The 12,497-nt window shown below is 40.1% G+C and overlaps 1 protein-coding gene across 1 annotated transcript in view; it reads right to left on the bottom strand.

The window, feature by feature from the left end:
• Positions 1-11,611, bottom strand: part of lrch1 (leucine-rich repeats and calponin homology (CH) domain containing 1) — a 73,156-nt gene extending 61,545 nt beyond the window's left edge. The window contains exons 1-4 of the mRNA XM_047370658.1: positions 11,587-11,611; positions 10,627-10,771; positions 6,515-6,641; positions 5,706-5,811 (exon numbers count right to left, since the gene is read on the bottom strand). Of these exons, the coding sequence (XP_047226614.1) occupies positions 5,706-5,811; positions 6,515-6,641; positions 10,627-10,771; positions 11,587-11,611 (403 nt within the window). The remainder of the gene's footprint in view (positions 1-5,705; positions 5,812-6,514; positions 6,642-10,626; positions 10,772-11,586) is intronic.
• Between the last annotated feature and the right edge of the window lie 886 nt (positions 11,612-12,497).

Raw genomic sequence — 12,497 nt, 5'->3', positions numbered from 1 at the left:
CAGCAGACATTAAATCAAGAACAAGAGTCAAGAGTCAAAGGGCTGCCGTTCTGTCTGCGCTGTATGACTCTCGCTGTGGCATGAAGCTGCTGAAGGTGTTTAAAGCTCATCAATCTGTGCAGGGAAGGGTCGTAACACTGAGGGGCAAGCATATGCCCAGTTTGGAAACCAGAGCGGTAAATCCAAACAGAAGAGACATGGCGCAGTGCTAGGGCAGAATGAATCATCCAGCAAACAGCCTGGAGTCATTCATCATTCTGATCAACGATATGCAAGCTTCACTCCTTCTCAAGTCTGTTTGTAAAGGACCCACTGCCAACTTACATAGACAAAAGTAAGAAGTCCTTATCTGTCTGCAGCTAGTAGAGACCTTAATGAGACCTTTGTTTCCTGGACTTGTTTTGGTTATCTATTTGCTATAATAAAATACTCAGAGGAATACCCAGTGCTGTGGAATACCCAGGACTTAAAATTGCAGTATGTCACTCTGAACAAGTGCTTTACAAAAGAGCAATAAAACATTATGTTCAGTTGTGCTGCAATCTCAGTATTTATCTAAACACTTGCTTTATCGCTACATATATTTTTCAGCCTTACATGGCATTTTATCACGGAAGCAACAAAATGTAAGTTTTGTGTTGTAAACCAACTGGTTTAAGTGGCTCTGACTCCAGATGATGAAAATCTGATGAAGCAACAATCCAAACCTACCAACAGAACAACCAGTAAAGCAAGCAGTCAGCAACATGTTTTGTATGCAGGTTATTTATCTAAAGGCTCGCAGAGTCAGGCGTACTTCACGTCCGCTGGACAGCTCTGCAAGAAGCTCAGTTTATTGTGTCACACAATAAACTGCTCGACGGGAAAAGGTCTCCACAGCAAACTGTTGTATATGCGACCCTGCTCCGAGAAACCAGAAGACACATACAGGTCCTTCTCAAAATATTAGCATATTGTGATAAAGTTCATTATTTTCCATAATGTCATGATGAAAATTTAACATTCATATATTTTAGATTCATTGCACACTAACTGAAATATTTCAGGTCTTTCATTGTCTTAATACGGATGATTTTGGCATACAGCTCATGAAAACCCAAAATTCCTATCTCACAAAATTAGCATATCATTAAAAGGGTCTCTAAACGAGCTATGAACCTAATCATCTGAATCAACGAGTTAACTCTAAACACCTGCAAAAGATTCCTGAGGCCTTTAAAGCTCCCAGCCTGGTTCATCACTCAAAACCCCAATCATGGATAAGACTGCCGACCTGACTGCTGTCCAGAAGGCCACTATTGACACCCTCAAGCAAGAGGGTAAGACACAGAAAGAAATTTCTGAACGAATAGGCTGTTCCCAGAGTGCTGTATCAAGGCACCTCAGTGGGAAGTCTGTGGGAAGGAAAAAGTGTGGCAGAAAACGCTGCACAACGAGAAGAGGTGACTGAGGAAGATTGCGGAGAAGGGCCGATTCCAGACCTTGGGGGACCTGCGGAAGCAGTGGACTGAGTCTGGCGTAGAAACATCCAGAGCCACCGTGCACAGGCGTGTGCAGGAAATGGGCTACAGGTGCCGCATTCCCCAGGTCAAGCCACTTTTGAACCAGAAACAGCGGCAGAAGCGCCTGACCTGGGCTACAGAGAAGCAGCAGTGGACTGTTGCTCAGTGGTCCAAAGTACTTTTTTTGGATGAAAGCAAATTCTGCATGTCATTCGGTAATCAAGGTGCCAGAGTCTGGAGGAAGACTGGGGAGAAGGAAATGCCAAAATGCCAGAAGTCCAGTGTCAAGTACCCACAGTCAGTGATGGTCTGGGGTGCCGTGTCAGCTGCTGGTGTTGGTCCACTGTGTTTTATCAAGGGCAGGGTCAATGCAGCTAGCTATCAGGAGATTTTGAAGCACTTCATGCTTCCATCTGCTGAAAAGCTTTATGGAGATGAAGATTTCATTTTTCAGCACGACCTGGCACCTGCTCACAGTGCCAAAACCACTGGTAAATGGTTTACTGACCATGGTATCACTGTGCTCAATTGGCCTGCCAACTCTCCTGACCTGATCCCCATAGAGAATCTGTGGGATATTGTGAAGAGAACGTTGAGAGACTCAAGACCCAACACTCTGGATGAGCTAAAGGCCGCTATCGAAGCATCCTGGGCCTCCATAAGACCTCAGCAGTGCCACAGGCTGATTGCCTCCATGCCACGCCGCATTGAAGCAGTCATTTCTGCAAAAGGATTCCCGACCAAGTATTGAGTGCATAACTGTACATGATTATTTGAAGGTTGACGTTTTTTGTATTAAAAACACTTTTCTTTTATTGGTCGGATGAAATATGCTAATTTTGTGAGATAGGAATTTTGGGTTTTCATGAGCTGTATGCCAAAATCATCTGTATTAAGACAATAAAAGACCTGAAATATTTCAGTTAGTGTGCAATGAATCTAACATATATGAATGTTAAATTTTCATCATGACATTATGGAAAATAATGAACTTTATCACAATATGCTAATATTTTGAGAAGGACCTGTAGTGTCACCACCACTCTTGTCCCGCACTGATACAGGTATTGCCCTTCTTTGTCCCTAGTGTGGTTTAATTGCCTTATACACTCACTGGCCACTTTATTAGGTACACCCTACTAGTACCGGGTTAGACCCCCTTTTGCCTTCAGAACAGCCTTAATCCTTCGTGGCTTAGATTCAACAAGGTACTGGAAACATTCCTCAGGGGTGTGGTTCATATTAACATGATAGCATCACGCAGATGCTACAGATTTATCGGCTGCACATCCATGATGTGAATCTCCAGTTCCACCACATCCCAAAAGTGCTGTACGGGATTGAGATCTGGTGACTATGGAGGTCATTTGAGTACAGTGAACTCATTGTCATGTTCAAGAAACCAGTCTGAGATGATTCATTCTTTATGACATGGAGTGTTATCCTGCTGGAAGTAACCATCAGAAGATGAGTACACTGTGGTCATAAAGGGATGGACATGGTCAGCAACAATACTCAGATAGGCTGTGGCGTTGACACAATGCTGAATTGGTACTAAGGGGCCCAAAGTGTGCCAAGAAAATATCCCCCACACCATTACACCACCACCACCAGCCTGAACCGTTGATACAAGGCAGGATGGATCCATGCCTTCATGTTGTTGACGCCAAATTCTGACCCTACCATCCAAATGTCGCAGCAGAAATCGAGACTCATCAAACCAGGCAACGTTTTTCTAATCTTCTATTGTCCAATTTTGGTGAGCCTGTGAGAATTGTAGTCTCAGTTTCCTGTTCTTAGCTGACAGGAGTGGCACCCGGTGTAGTCTTCTGCTGCTGTAGCCCATCCGCCTCAAGGTTGGATGTGTTGTGCGTTCAGAGATGCTCTTCTGCATGCCTTAGTTGTAACGAGTGGTTATTTGAGTTACTGTTGCCTTTCTATCAGCTCGAACCAGTCTTTAAACCCTAGAGATGGTAGTGCATGAAAATCCCAGTAAATCAGCAGTTTCTGAAATACTCAGACCAGTCCGTCTGGCACCAACAACCATGCCACGTTCAAAGTTACTTAAATCAACTTTGTTCCACATTCTGATGCTCGGTTTGAACTGCAGCAGATCGTCTTGACCATGTCTACATGCTTAAATGCACTGAGTTGCTGCCATGTGATTGGCTGTTTAGAAATTTGCGTTAACGGCCAGTTGGACAGGTGTACCTAATAAAGTGGCCGGTGAGTGTATACTACCTTCCTTTCTTTGGTTTTTCCAAAGCTACATGGCAATTTAGCTCTTCCTACTTGTCTGATGACACCACCGCAGAACGTGTGGGAAACGTAGGAATTTGTTATGAAAAATGTGTAAATTTCGACTGTGCGAGCGGAGTCCATGCTGTTCACAGTACACACGCAGTACGTCCGACAGTGTGGGAGCCTTCACACTTTCGCTCTGACAGATAAGAAGATGACAGAAAGGAAGATCTACCCTCCTAAACAATACTTAAATATAGTTAAACCTACACTTTTATTATCTTTTATAATCAGCATAGCCATAAGAATTATCACAGGAAGTGGTAGGAGGGCTGTTGGACTGGACGCCCTCCCTGGAAAGAACTTTTTTTTTTTTGGTGCACCGAGAAATTACATGGTGGACAGCAAGTCGTAAACTAAAAAGTAGAATCTTTTTCTGAACAGTGAATGCACCGTACGTAAGTGCCAGTAGACTGTGCTTAATCAGATAACCTGAGTAAATACAAAATGCATTTTTTTATAATGATTTCTTTGTAAGGAAAAAAAGCTATACAAACCAATCTGATCCTATATGAAAAAAGTATTTCTAACTAAACCTAAAAACTGGTTGAGACATCATTGAGACATCTAAGTGCTTGTACTATCTGACTATGAGTCCTCAACACTGGTGTGGATGAATTCTAGCAGTCTATTCTTTGCAGAATTGTTTTAATTAAGCCACACTGGACCATTTTAAGCATGAACGGCTGTTTATGGTTATACCACAGAATTATAATATCGTAATAAACTGATGGCCGGACATTTTCCTGGGATTTTCTGCAGGATAGCGGAATTCATTCATTCATCAACTTCCTATCATGTCCTTGCTGAGCCTAGCCATGGGACAAACGAGGACTAAACTGAACACATCTATCTATTCTATTTTATATAAAGGCTAGGTTGGTTTGCCCCCTTTACATCACCATGATGATGATCTGAAACATTTAAGAGTGGAAAAAAACAAAAAAAACAGAAAAAGTCTAGAAGGAGACATATACTTTATCACAGCACTGGATTATAAGATTCTATGTGGCTCCTATTGCCTTTATTGTTTCACATCTTGACTAATATAACATATTAGTAATCTTTTTTGGGGAATATACATAGACTCTATATAAAAGACAAACTTAGCCAGACCGTGAAACATAAGGTTAAAATAAATCAAACAGACTTGCATCAACAACGACGACAAAGAACTGTCTTCAAACCCCTAAAGTCCGATTCAATATCATCACCTTCTCTGTAAAACAACAAACGAGGCTAATTTTTCCATCCCCATATACTTCAGTATCAGCTAGATTTATTCTTTCTACAGTCTCTTTTCTATTTAGAATGACTCAATGTCATCCCTGAAAGATATTTACTTAACTTCAACAATGTTTCCAATTCTCTATTCCATATAAGGTCAGTTCTGCCTGAGACTTCAAAAAAGCATTTGTAACACTGGATGATGTCAGGGTGGATACTTCTACTTCTTACATACAGTTTATAAAAAAAATGAGAAGTTGTGATTTTCTGTTTTCTCCTGCCTGAGGGTCGCTGCTTTAGTTTCCTGGCTTGCTGAATAAAATATGACATTTGGGACATTTTAAGTAAAAGGTAAATACCAGACTATCAGAAAACTTTCAAAATATCTGATTTGAGTCTCTCCAGATGAGCTTGGGAGAACTGTGATTCTCTCTGTGTCACCAAGCAGATTGAGACCTTTGAAAACTAGAGGTTGATCCACAGTCATACAGAGGGTTCGGTATATTTTAGGAAGCTGAGATGGGTGTGGCAAAGCATACAGAGGACTCTGTGGTTTAAAATGAGCCCGCCCCCTCCGAAATTATAGTTGCATTTTCAACAAAAATAAAAAAGACAAAATAACCAGGACTAAAAACATAATCTCACACAGATGTGCTTCACAGTGAACAAACTCACCTTCTGGCAGGACGCAGAGAAGATTTCGCCGTACGTTAAGTTCACGCAGAGCTTTGAGTTTGCCGATGCGATGAGGGAGAGCCGTGATCTCATTACAGCTGATGTCCTGAGGTACACAATACGACACAAGTGCTCGTGTTTCATGGTTACATCTACTGCACAACCTCAAAAGTTGGACAGATGTATTTTAAGTAGAATGCTTAAAACCAGATTATATAATGAAAACCAGTTTGATGCAAGCGTTATCTTTATTTTGATCAAAGTAAAGAGGAGACTTAAGAAGCCCATCATGTCGGAACTGTGGAAACAGTTTTAATAGCTCGTCTTACTATAGGGAAATTTGAATCTTTTTTTGTATACACATCAACCAATAAAATGTACCCTAATGCACATCTTTCAGTTTAATTAAAATAATAGTTAGGGGCATATGCTTTGATGCATAAATGGGGCTAAATTTGCAATTCCTTCATTTTCTGTTGGCTTCAAAACTACTACCTCCATCAAAGCACTTGCAGTAAACATATTATCCTTCTACGAAGTTATTGCCTAATCAGAATTAATCAAAATCTTAATCGGCAGGATCAGACAGTAGAAACGAACTGAAATCGGTATCAGCCAGGAAAGGCCGAATCAGTGCATCTCTAGTCTCATGCAATCTCTGGATCAAATTTAAATCAGTCAAAGGACACATTTACCTCAAGGTATTCGTGTGCTGAAATATTAGCATGGATACGCCATTCTTGTTAGTCCAGAGAAATGTGTGTCCTGTTCTGCTAGCCAGTGCCAAAGTGAGAGAGAATCGGTCTTACCAGTTCCATGAGGCTGTGCAGCTGTCCGATGGTCTCTGGCAGGCTCACCAGCTTGTTGTTGCTGGCATTAAGGACCCTCAGAGGTAATCCACAGAGGCATGACGGCAGAGAGCCCAGCTGGTTCCGACTGCAACACAAACACACGTCACTCACCAACATAGAGGAAAACAATCAAAAACCATAAATGTGCAACTTATGTCACAAATCATAAAGGACATTGAAATTTAACACATTTACAAATAACAGCTAAATACAGGCGAAGCAATAAGGGTTGAATTATCGGTTTGTGTTGATAGATCCAGCTCACAAGACAAAATACAGTTTTAGCAGTATTTTGGGACAACTAAGAATCAGTTTCTTGGTTTTGTTTTCACATGTAAAGATTTTACTAATGACAAACTAATCAGTGCGTTAAATCTGTGTGTCAGTCCAGAATATTCCAGCCCAGGTTTGACCAGAGTTTTTATGCTTGTCTAATTCAAAGGTGGTCCCATTGCAAAAACAGTATTCAAAAGGCTCCTTATTATTTATAGGGATATTGCATTTTAATGACCATTTGCATATAAAAATGCCAGATTGTAGCTGGAGCAAATTTACATCTGCAGTCCCTCAGAGGGTTAAAAAACACACAACTGTACACACTGAGAATAACACAAACATAAATTTGAGATATTAACCACACAGCCAATGGTGCCATTCCATGAGGAATTCTATGAACAGGCAGAATATTTATATTTTTCATAATTATTGAAGCTGTCTGTAATTTTGGAGGTTGAAATCAACAGATTTGTTAAGTTTTTGAAGCAGCTCCTAAATAAATAATGAGTATTGTATCTAATATTACACCCAAACACTTATATACATATACAGCCTTGAGTTCTTCCTCATCCAAAATTGAATCAGAGTAAGAAATCGTGTATGGATGCTTTCAAACAAACACTTTTTTGTGTTTATAGCAAACTCTGAGCTAAAAAAAAAAAACTGTCTACTGTTAAGATCTGAGCAGCATCTGTGGTACTTTTGGATAACTTAAATAGAATGGCATCATCTGCATATATTTACAAACTAAATGACAACATTAGGAAAATCATCAGTATATAAGGAGAAAAGGATGGGTCCAAATATGGTGATTTGGCCTGATTGACTGTTACAAATTGTTTTCTATTTGACATGTATGAATCCATTCGCTTTATTGTTTGCGTTGATATGTTAAAATGACCTAATCTGACGAATAAAATCATGTGTTCAGCAGCTTCAAACACCTTATTTATATCAAGAAAGATGTATCACATGCGTCCACTTTTCTCCAGGTTTCAAAGAATCCTGTGATAGTTCAAATGAATCTATTAAATGGTTAATACAACACACAAACTGTATAGGATGGACATATGAATAGTTGTTAGGGTTAGGGGGTTAGGGTTATGATCAAATGCAGTCCAGATTCATTAAAAACTGTGAAACCCTTTAGTTTACTGTCTGTAGGAAGCCCCAAATCAGATGCCAACATTAGTCTTGTTAGCGTCTCACAATTAGCCAGTCATGGTTTTCTCACAATAGTTTAAAATTATATGTTTTTTGCCATTTTCTGCCAAGCACCCAATATTTCGCCACACATTGGCTTCTTCAGCCAATAAACATAACTCAGGGTGTACTTCCTAGTACGTTTTAAGCATAGACAAAAACAGGGGCTTGAGCCTACACACCTTTACACACCATCACTTCCTTTCTTTGCAAATAAAGTGATAGTTAAGCACTTTTTCTTCTTTAGTTTCACTTGTGAAGGACTTTAACCATTGTGCAGGAATAAACCTAATGGCAGCTTTGTAAACGGTTGTTCAGATTAAGAAAACTGAAAAACAACCACACACAGGATCTACACACAGATATAGACACACACACACCTTTACCACAAACTGCGAAACTTTGCATGAGTCAGCTCTAAAAATATAGATCAGGAAGCCAATCGACCAAAAGGGCACACTCACATCAACATTTCTAACACCCACCTTTCTGATCACAGATTTTCTAGTGTACAATGTTAGTCAAAACTGGGTTAAATTAATCTGGTTAAAGGAGTTGCTCATCAAAGATGCTAAAAATAAATATTCCAGATTTCTAGGATGTAAAAAGCAAAGTACGTTTTATTTTTGACTGTCTATGTATTTAAAGAGATATACAGCCTTTATGTCAGTGTTTTTGACATAGTTTTAACCTCTGTCTGTCTTTAGAAAAGGCAACTTTCAAATAAATAATCTTCAAAACATAAGATGACTTCTGATTTGGGGCATCTGTATTATGTTACCAAAATCATACAGTTTAAAAGGCAATTTTACCAAAAACTAATGGAAATACATGTAAACTTCTGAACTTGAAGACAAATACTCAAAATAATCTTATTATTCTGACATTTAGCAAATAGTACCATCAATATTGGACATTCAACAAAGTCTCTGAATCCCTCTGCAATTTTGGCCCTTTTGACATGATAACCTCAAGCCATGATGCAAAACTCCTGTTCCTCCACATCCCAAAGGTACTCTATGATTATTTGAGCTTTGGACCATGGTGCATTATCTTGCTGGAAGTAGCCATCAGAAGATGGATACTCAGTGGTCATGAAGTAATAGACATGGTCAACAACAATACTCAGGTAGGCTTTGTCGTTTAAATGATGGTCAACTGGTGCTAAGGAGCCGACAGTGATCCAAGAAAATATCCCCCACAACATGACACCACCACCTGCCTCAACTGTTGGTACAGGTCAGGCAACAATGTCAAATCTGTTATTGTTCACCTTTGATTACCTTTTCCTGTGCAGATTGTAGGCTCAGCTTCCTGCTCTCATCTGACAGGAGAGGCACCCAATGTGGTCTCCTGCTGCTGTAGCCAATCAACTTCAAGGTTTGAGGTGTTGTTTATTTTCAAAAATGGTATTCTGCATATCTTGGTTCTAACAAGTGATTCTTTGAGTCACTGTTGCCTTTCTGTCATCTCAAACCAGTCTGTATATTATCCTCTGACATCAGCAACCTATTATGGTCCTAGTAACTCCTGCTAGATGTCCTCTTTTTGGAAGATTCTCAGCAAACCAAGCGATGGCTGTGCCTAAAATTCCCAGTAGACATACTCAGACCAGCCGGTCTGGCAACAACAGTCACTTAAATCCCTCTTCTTCCTGATTCTGATGGTAATTTTGGACTTGAGCTGCTGCCATCTGATTGGCTGATTCACCATTTGTGTTAACAAGCATTTGTTAATTTGTTCGCCGATCATTTTCACAAATACAAAAATTCTTCAACAGTCCATGTTTTCATTTGGGTTTTCTGCATGTAAATAATGGAGCAATCTCTGTTTTGGCAGATCTTCAACATGTTATAAACCATCACGATCTAATATGGTCATATGACTCACCTCTACCAGGTGAGGAAATACAGCAGCAAAAGCTCCTTCAGTGTGTTGCTATGTCAACCAGTGCAGTATGGTCCAATACATCTGATTTTGACATCTTAAACCATCCAAACCCACATTGGTAACACGTGTTAACCAAGCAGGTTCCTACTACAACGTCCTTGCATCGCATCTACCAGATCCTCTGCACTTTACCCAGTTGCCATTCGAGAGCACTGGCACCAGTGACAATGCATCTCCAGTAAAGAATCTCCATCTGTGAACGACAACCCTGATGGGGGTCTTACTTTAAGCTTCTGTATGCAATCTATTGCATTCATGTGTGAAAAACATCTCCGAATGGAGCAGACAGCAAATGCAAACAGTTAAAAAAGGCAACCAGAAAACTGTTCCACATCATAATGCTACCACCACCATGCTAGACACCATGCTGCCACCTTTATGCGACTGCAGTCACACTGCAGGACAGTTTGTCATCATTAGATGTGTGTGTATTGCTTCAAGTATAACACCTTACTTGACTGACCACTAGCTGTGTGTCTCGACACTTGGAACACTTTGGATTTTACCAGGAAACATGGCTGGTGTGGTCACACATCAGCATCTGGGGTGACTCTGCATCATCTTTGTCTCCCATTTTCAGACACACTGAGGTAAACGTGGCCTTTGTTTAAACACAGCAGTGAGGTCGTGGATGTGTGTACCTGAGGTTCAAAGATGTGAGCGACTGAAGGATGATAAAGCTGTCTGGGATGGTCCTGATGCAGTTGTGATATAGGTTTAGTGTCTCCAAGGCAACCAAGTGGCAGACCTCTGAGGGGACGTCCGTCAGTCGGTTCTTTGAGACGTCTGCAAATAAAAACAGAGAAATATAAATAAAAACAAACCAGGAGAAGAGCAGAAAAAAACAGCATAGTTATTGGTTGAAAATGAGAGCTTGTATTCTCTATTGCATGATTATTTTGGCATGATTAGAAATTGTTACTGTAACAGCCATTTGTTGTTGTTTCCAGGTCTTTGACGTTTTGCAGAGCTGAATGAGTTGTTCTAAAAACAAAGAGTTTCCACAGAAGTTGTTGGTTTGCAGGGTTGAAGTGTAACTGCAGCTGAGATTTGTTTGCAGCAGAATTGTCTCTTTGTACGTGCTTTCTTAAGCTGATATGCACCAAGTTCTCAGCCAGTGTGGTTTAAGCACTTCACTGCATGTAAACTACTCTCAGACGACAATCCAAGAGCAGAATAGGATCTCCTTTAGTAACGAACAGCTACTGTACGGGCCTACAGCTGAAACAAAAGGAACCTCACTTTAATAACAATCGGCTATTTGCTGGTGTTAATAACAGAGTGTGACTGTTTGAAATGTTTGGAAGGACTTTGCTCTGACATCTAGGTTAGCTATAAAGTTATATAAGGAATAATCCATTACTTCTTCTTAAACCTGTTCCTCATTACCAAAGATGAGCGCATGAAGGCAGCTTGTCATGTTGCTGCCGCTCTGCAACACCATACACTGAGCCACAGGCAGCTCATATCAGCCTCTAATTTAGTTATCTCATGACTGCTTTGATAAGAGACAAAACTAAAAATAAATCTGGGTTACTGACTGATCTGCAGTCTTGGCTCTGCAAAAAAAAATATGTGAGGTAAAAACAGTATCAGTGTACTGGTAGGACAGTACGAGTCCAGCATGTTAGTATCAGGGTTCCTACACAAAATCCTATTGGAAAAATTGCAACCTTTTCCAGGTGTGTCATACTTTTATAGTCATTTGAAAATATAAAATACTTAAGTTCACCAGTGGAGAGGCTTTAGATATACAGCCTACAAAAACCAGCAAACTGGAAGAAAGAAAGAAAGAAAGAAAGACAGAAAGAAAGAAAGAAAGAAAGAAAGAACACAAGGAAAAGAGATAAAGAACACAAGGAAACTAAGAAAAGAGATAAAGGAGGAGGGACACGTGGAAAGAAAGAAGGAAGGACACAAGACAGGATGCGACGTAGGACACAAGGAGGGACAGAACGCATAGAACGAAGGACACAAGGTAGGAAGAGGAGACCAGCAAGACACAAAGATTTAAGGTGTTGCAGTGTTTCAGTCTTTGTTGAGTCTGTCTGTTTGTGCGTGCGTGTGTGTGTGTGTGTATGACAGTAACTTTACAGAAAGAGTTACAGACGAATTCTTACGAATTTATTTTACCAGAAGGGTGTTTTAGCCCAAGGAAAATCCAGGAAATTTTGGTGGTGATCCGAATCATGATCCGTATCAAGGATTTTCTTCTATAGTGTCAGTGACCCTACATTGGGTGGCGGAGGTATTTAGACTCTGTCTGTCTTGTTAAATAAGTAAACTAGCACCACCAATGTCTTTTTTGTTATTTTACACAATTAAATGGAATAAATGCATGTTTCTAAACATCAGAAATCCCAGACCATATCAAAGCGTTTTTTCTGGATCAGCTAACCCACCATACTGAGCGCTGATAAGTCACGCTTAAGACAACTGATAACAGGTTGTTTCTTTTGTCCATTTAAGCTTTCAACCCATCTACAGTGAAATGTGATGAATTTGGAATTGT

This window comes from Girardinichthys multiradiatus, chromosome 7 (genome assembly GCF_021462225.1).
Source record: "Girardinichthys multiradiatus isolate DD_20200921_A chromosome 7, DD_fGirMul_XY1, whole genome shotgun sequence".
In the NCBI taxonomy this organism is placed as follows: domain Eukaryota; kingdom Metazoa; phylum Chordata; class Actinopteri; order Cyprinodontiformes; family Goodeidae; genus Girardinichthys; species Girardinichthys multiradiatus.
Note: the sequence above shows the minus strand (reverse complement) of the source record. Positions and strands in the feature narration are given on the sequence as shown.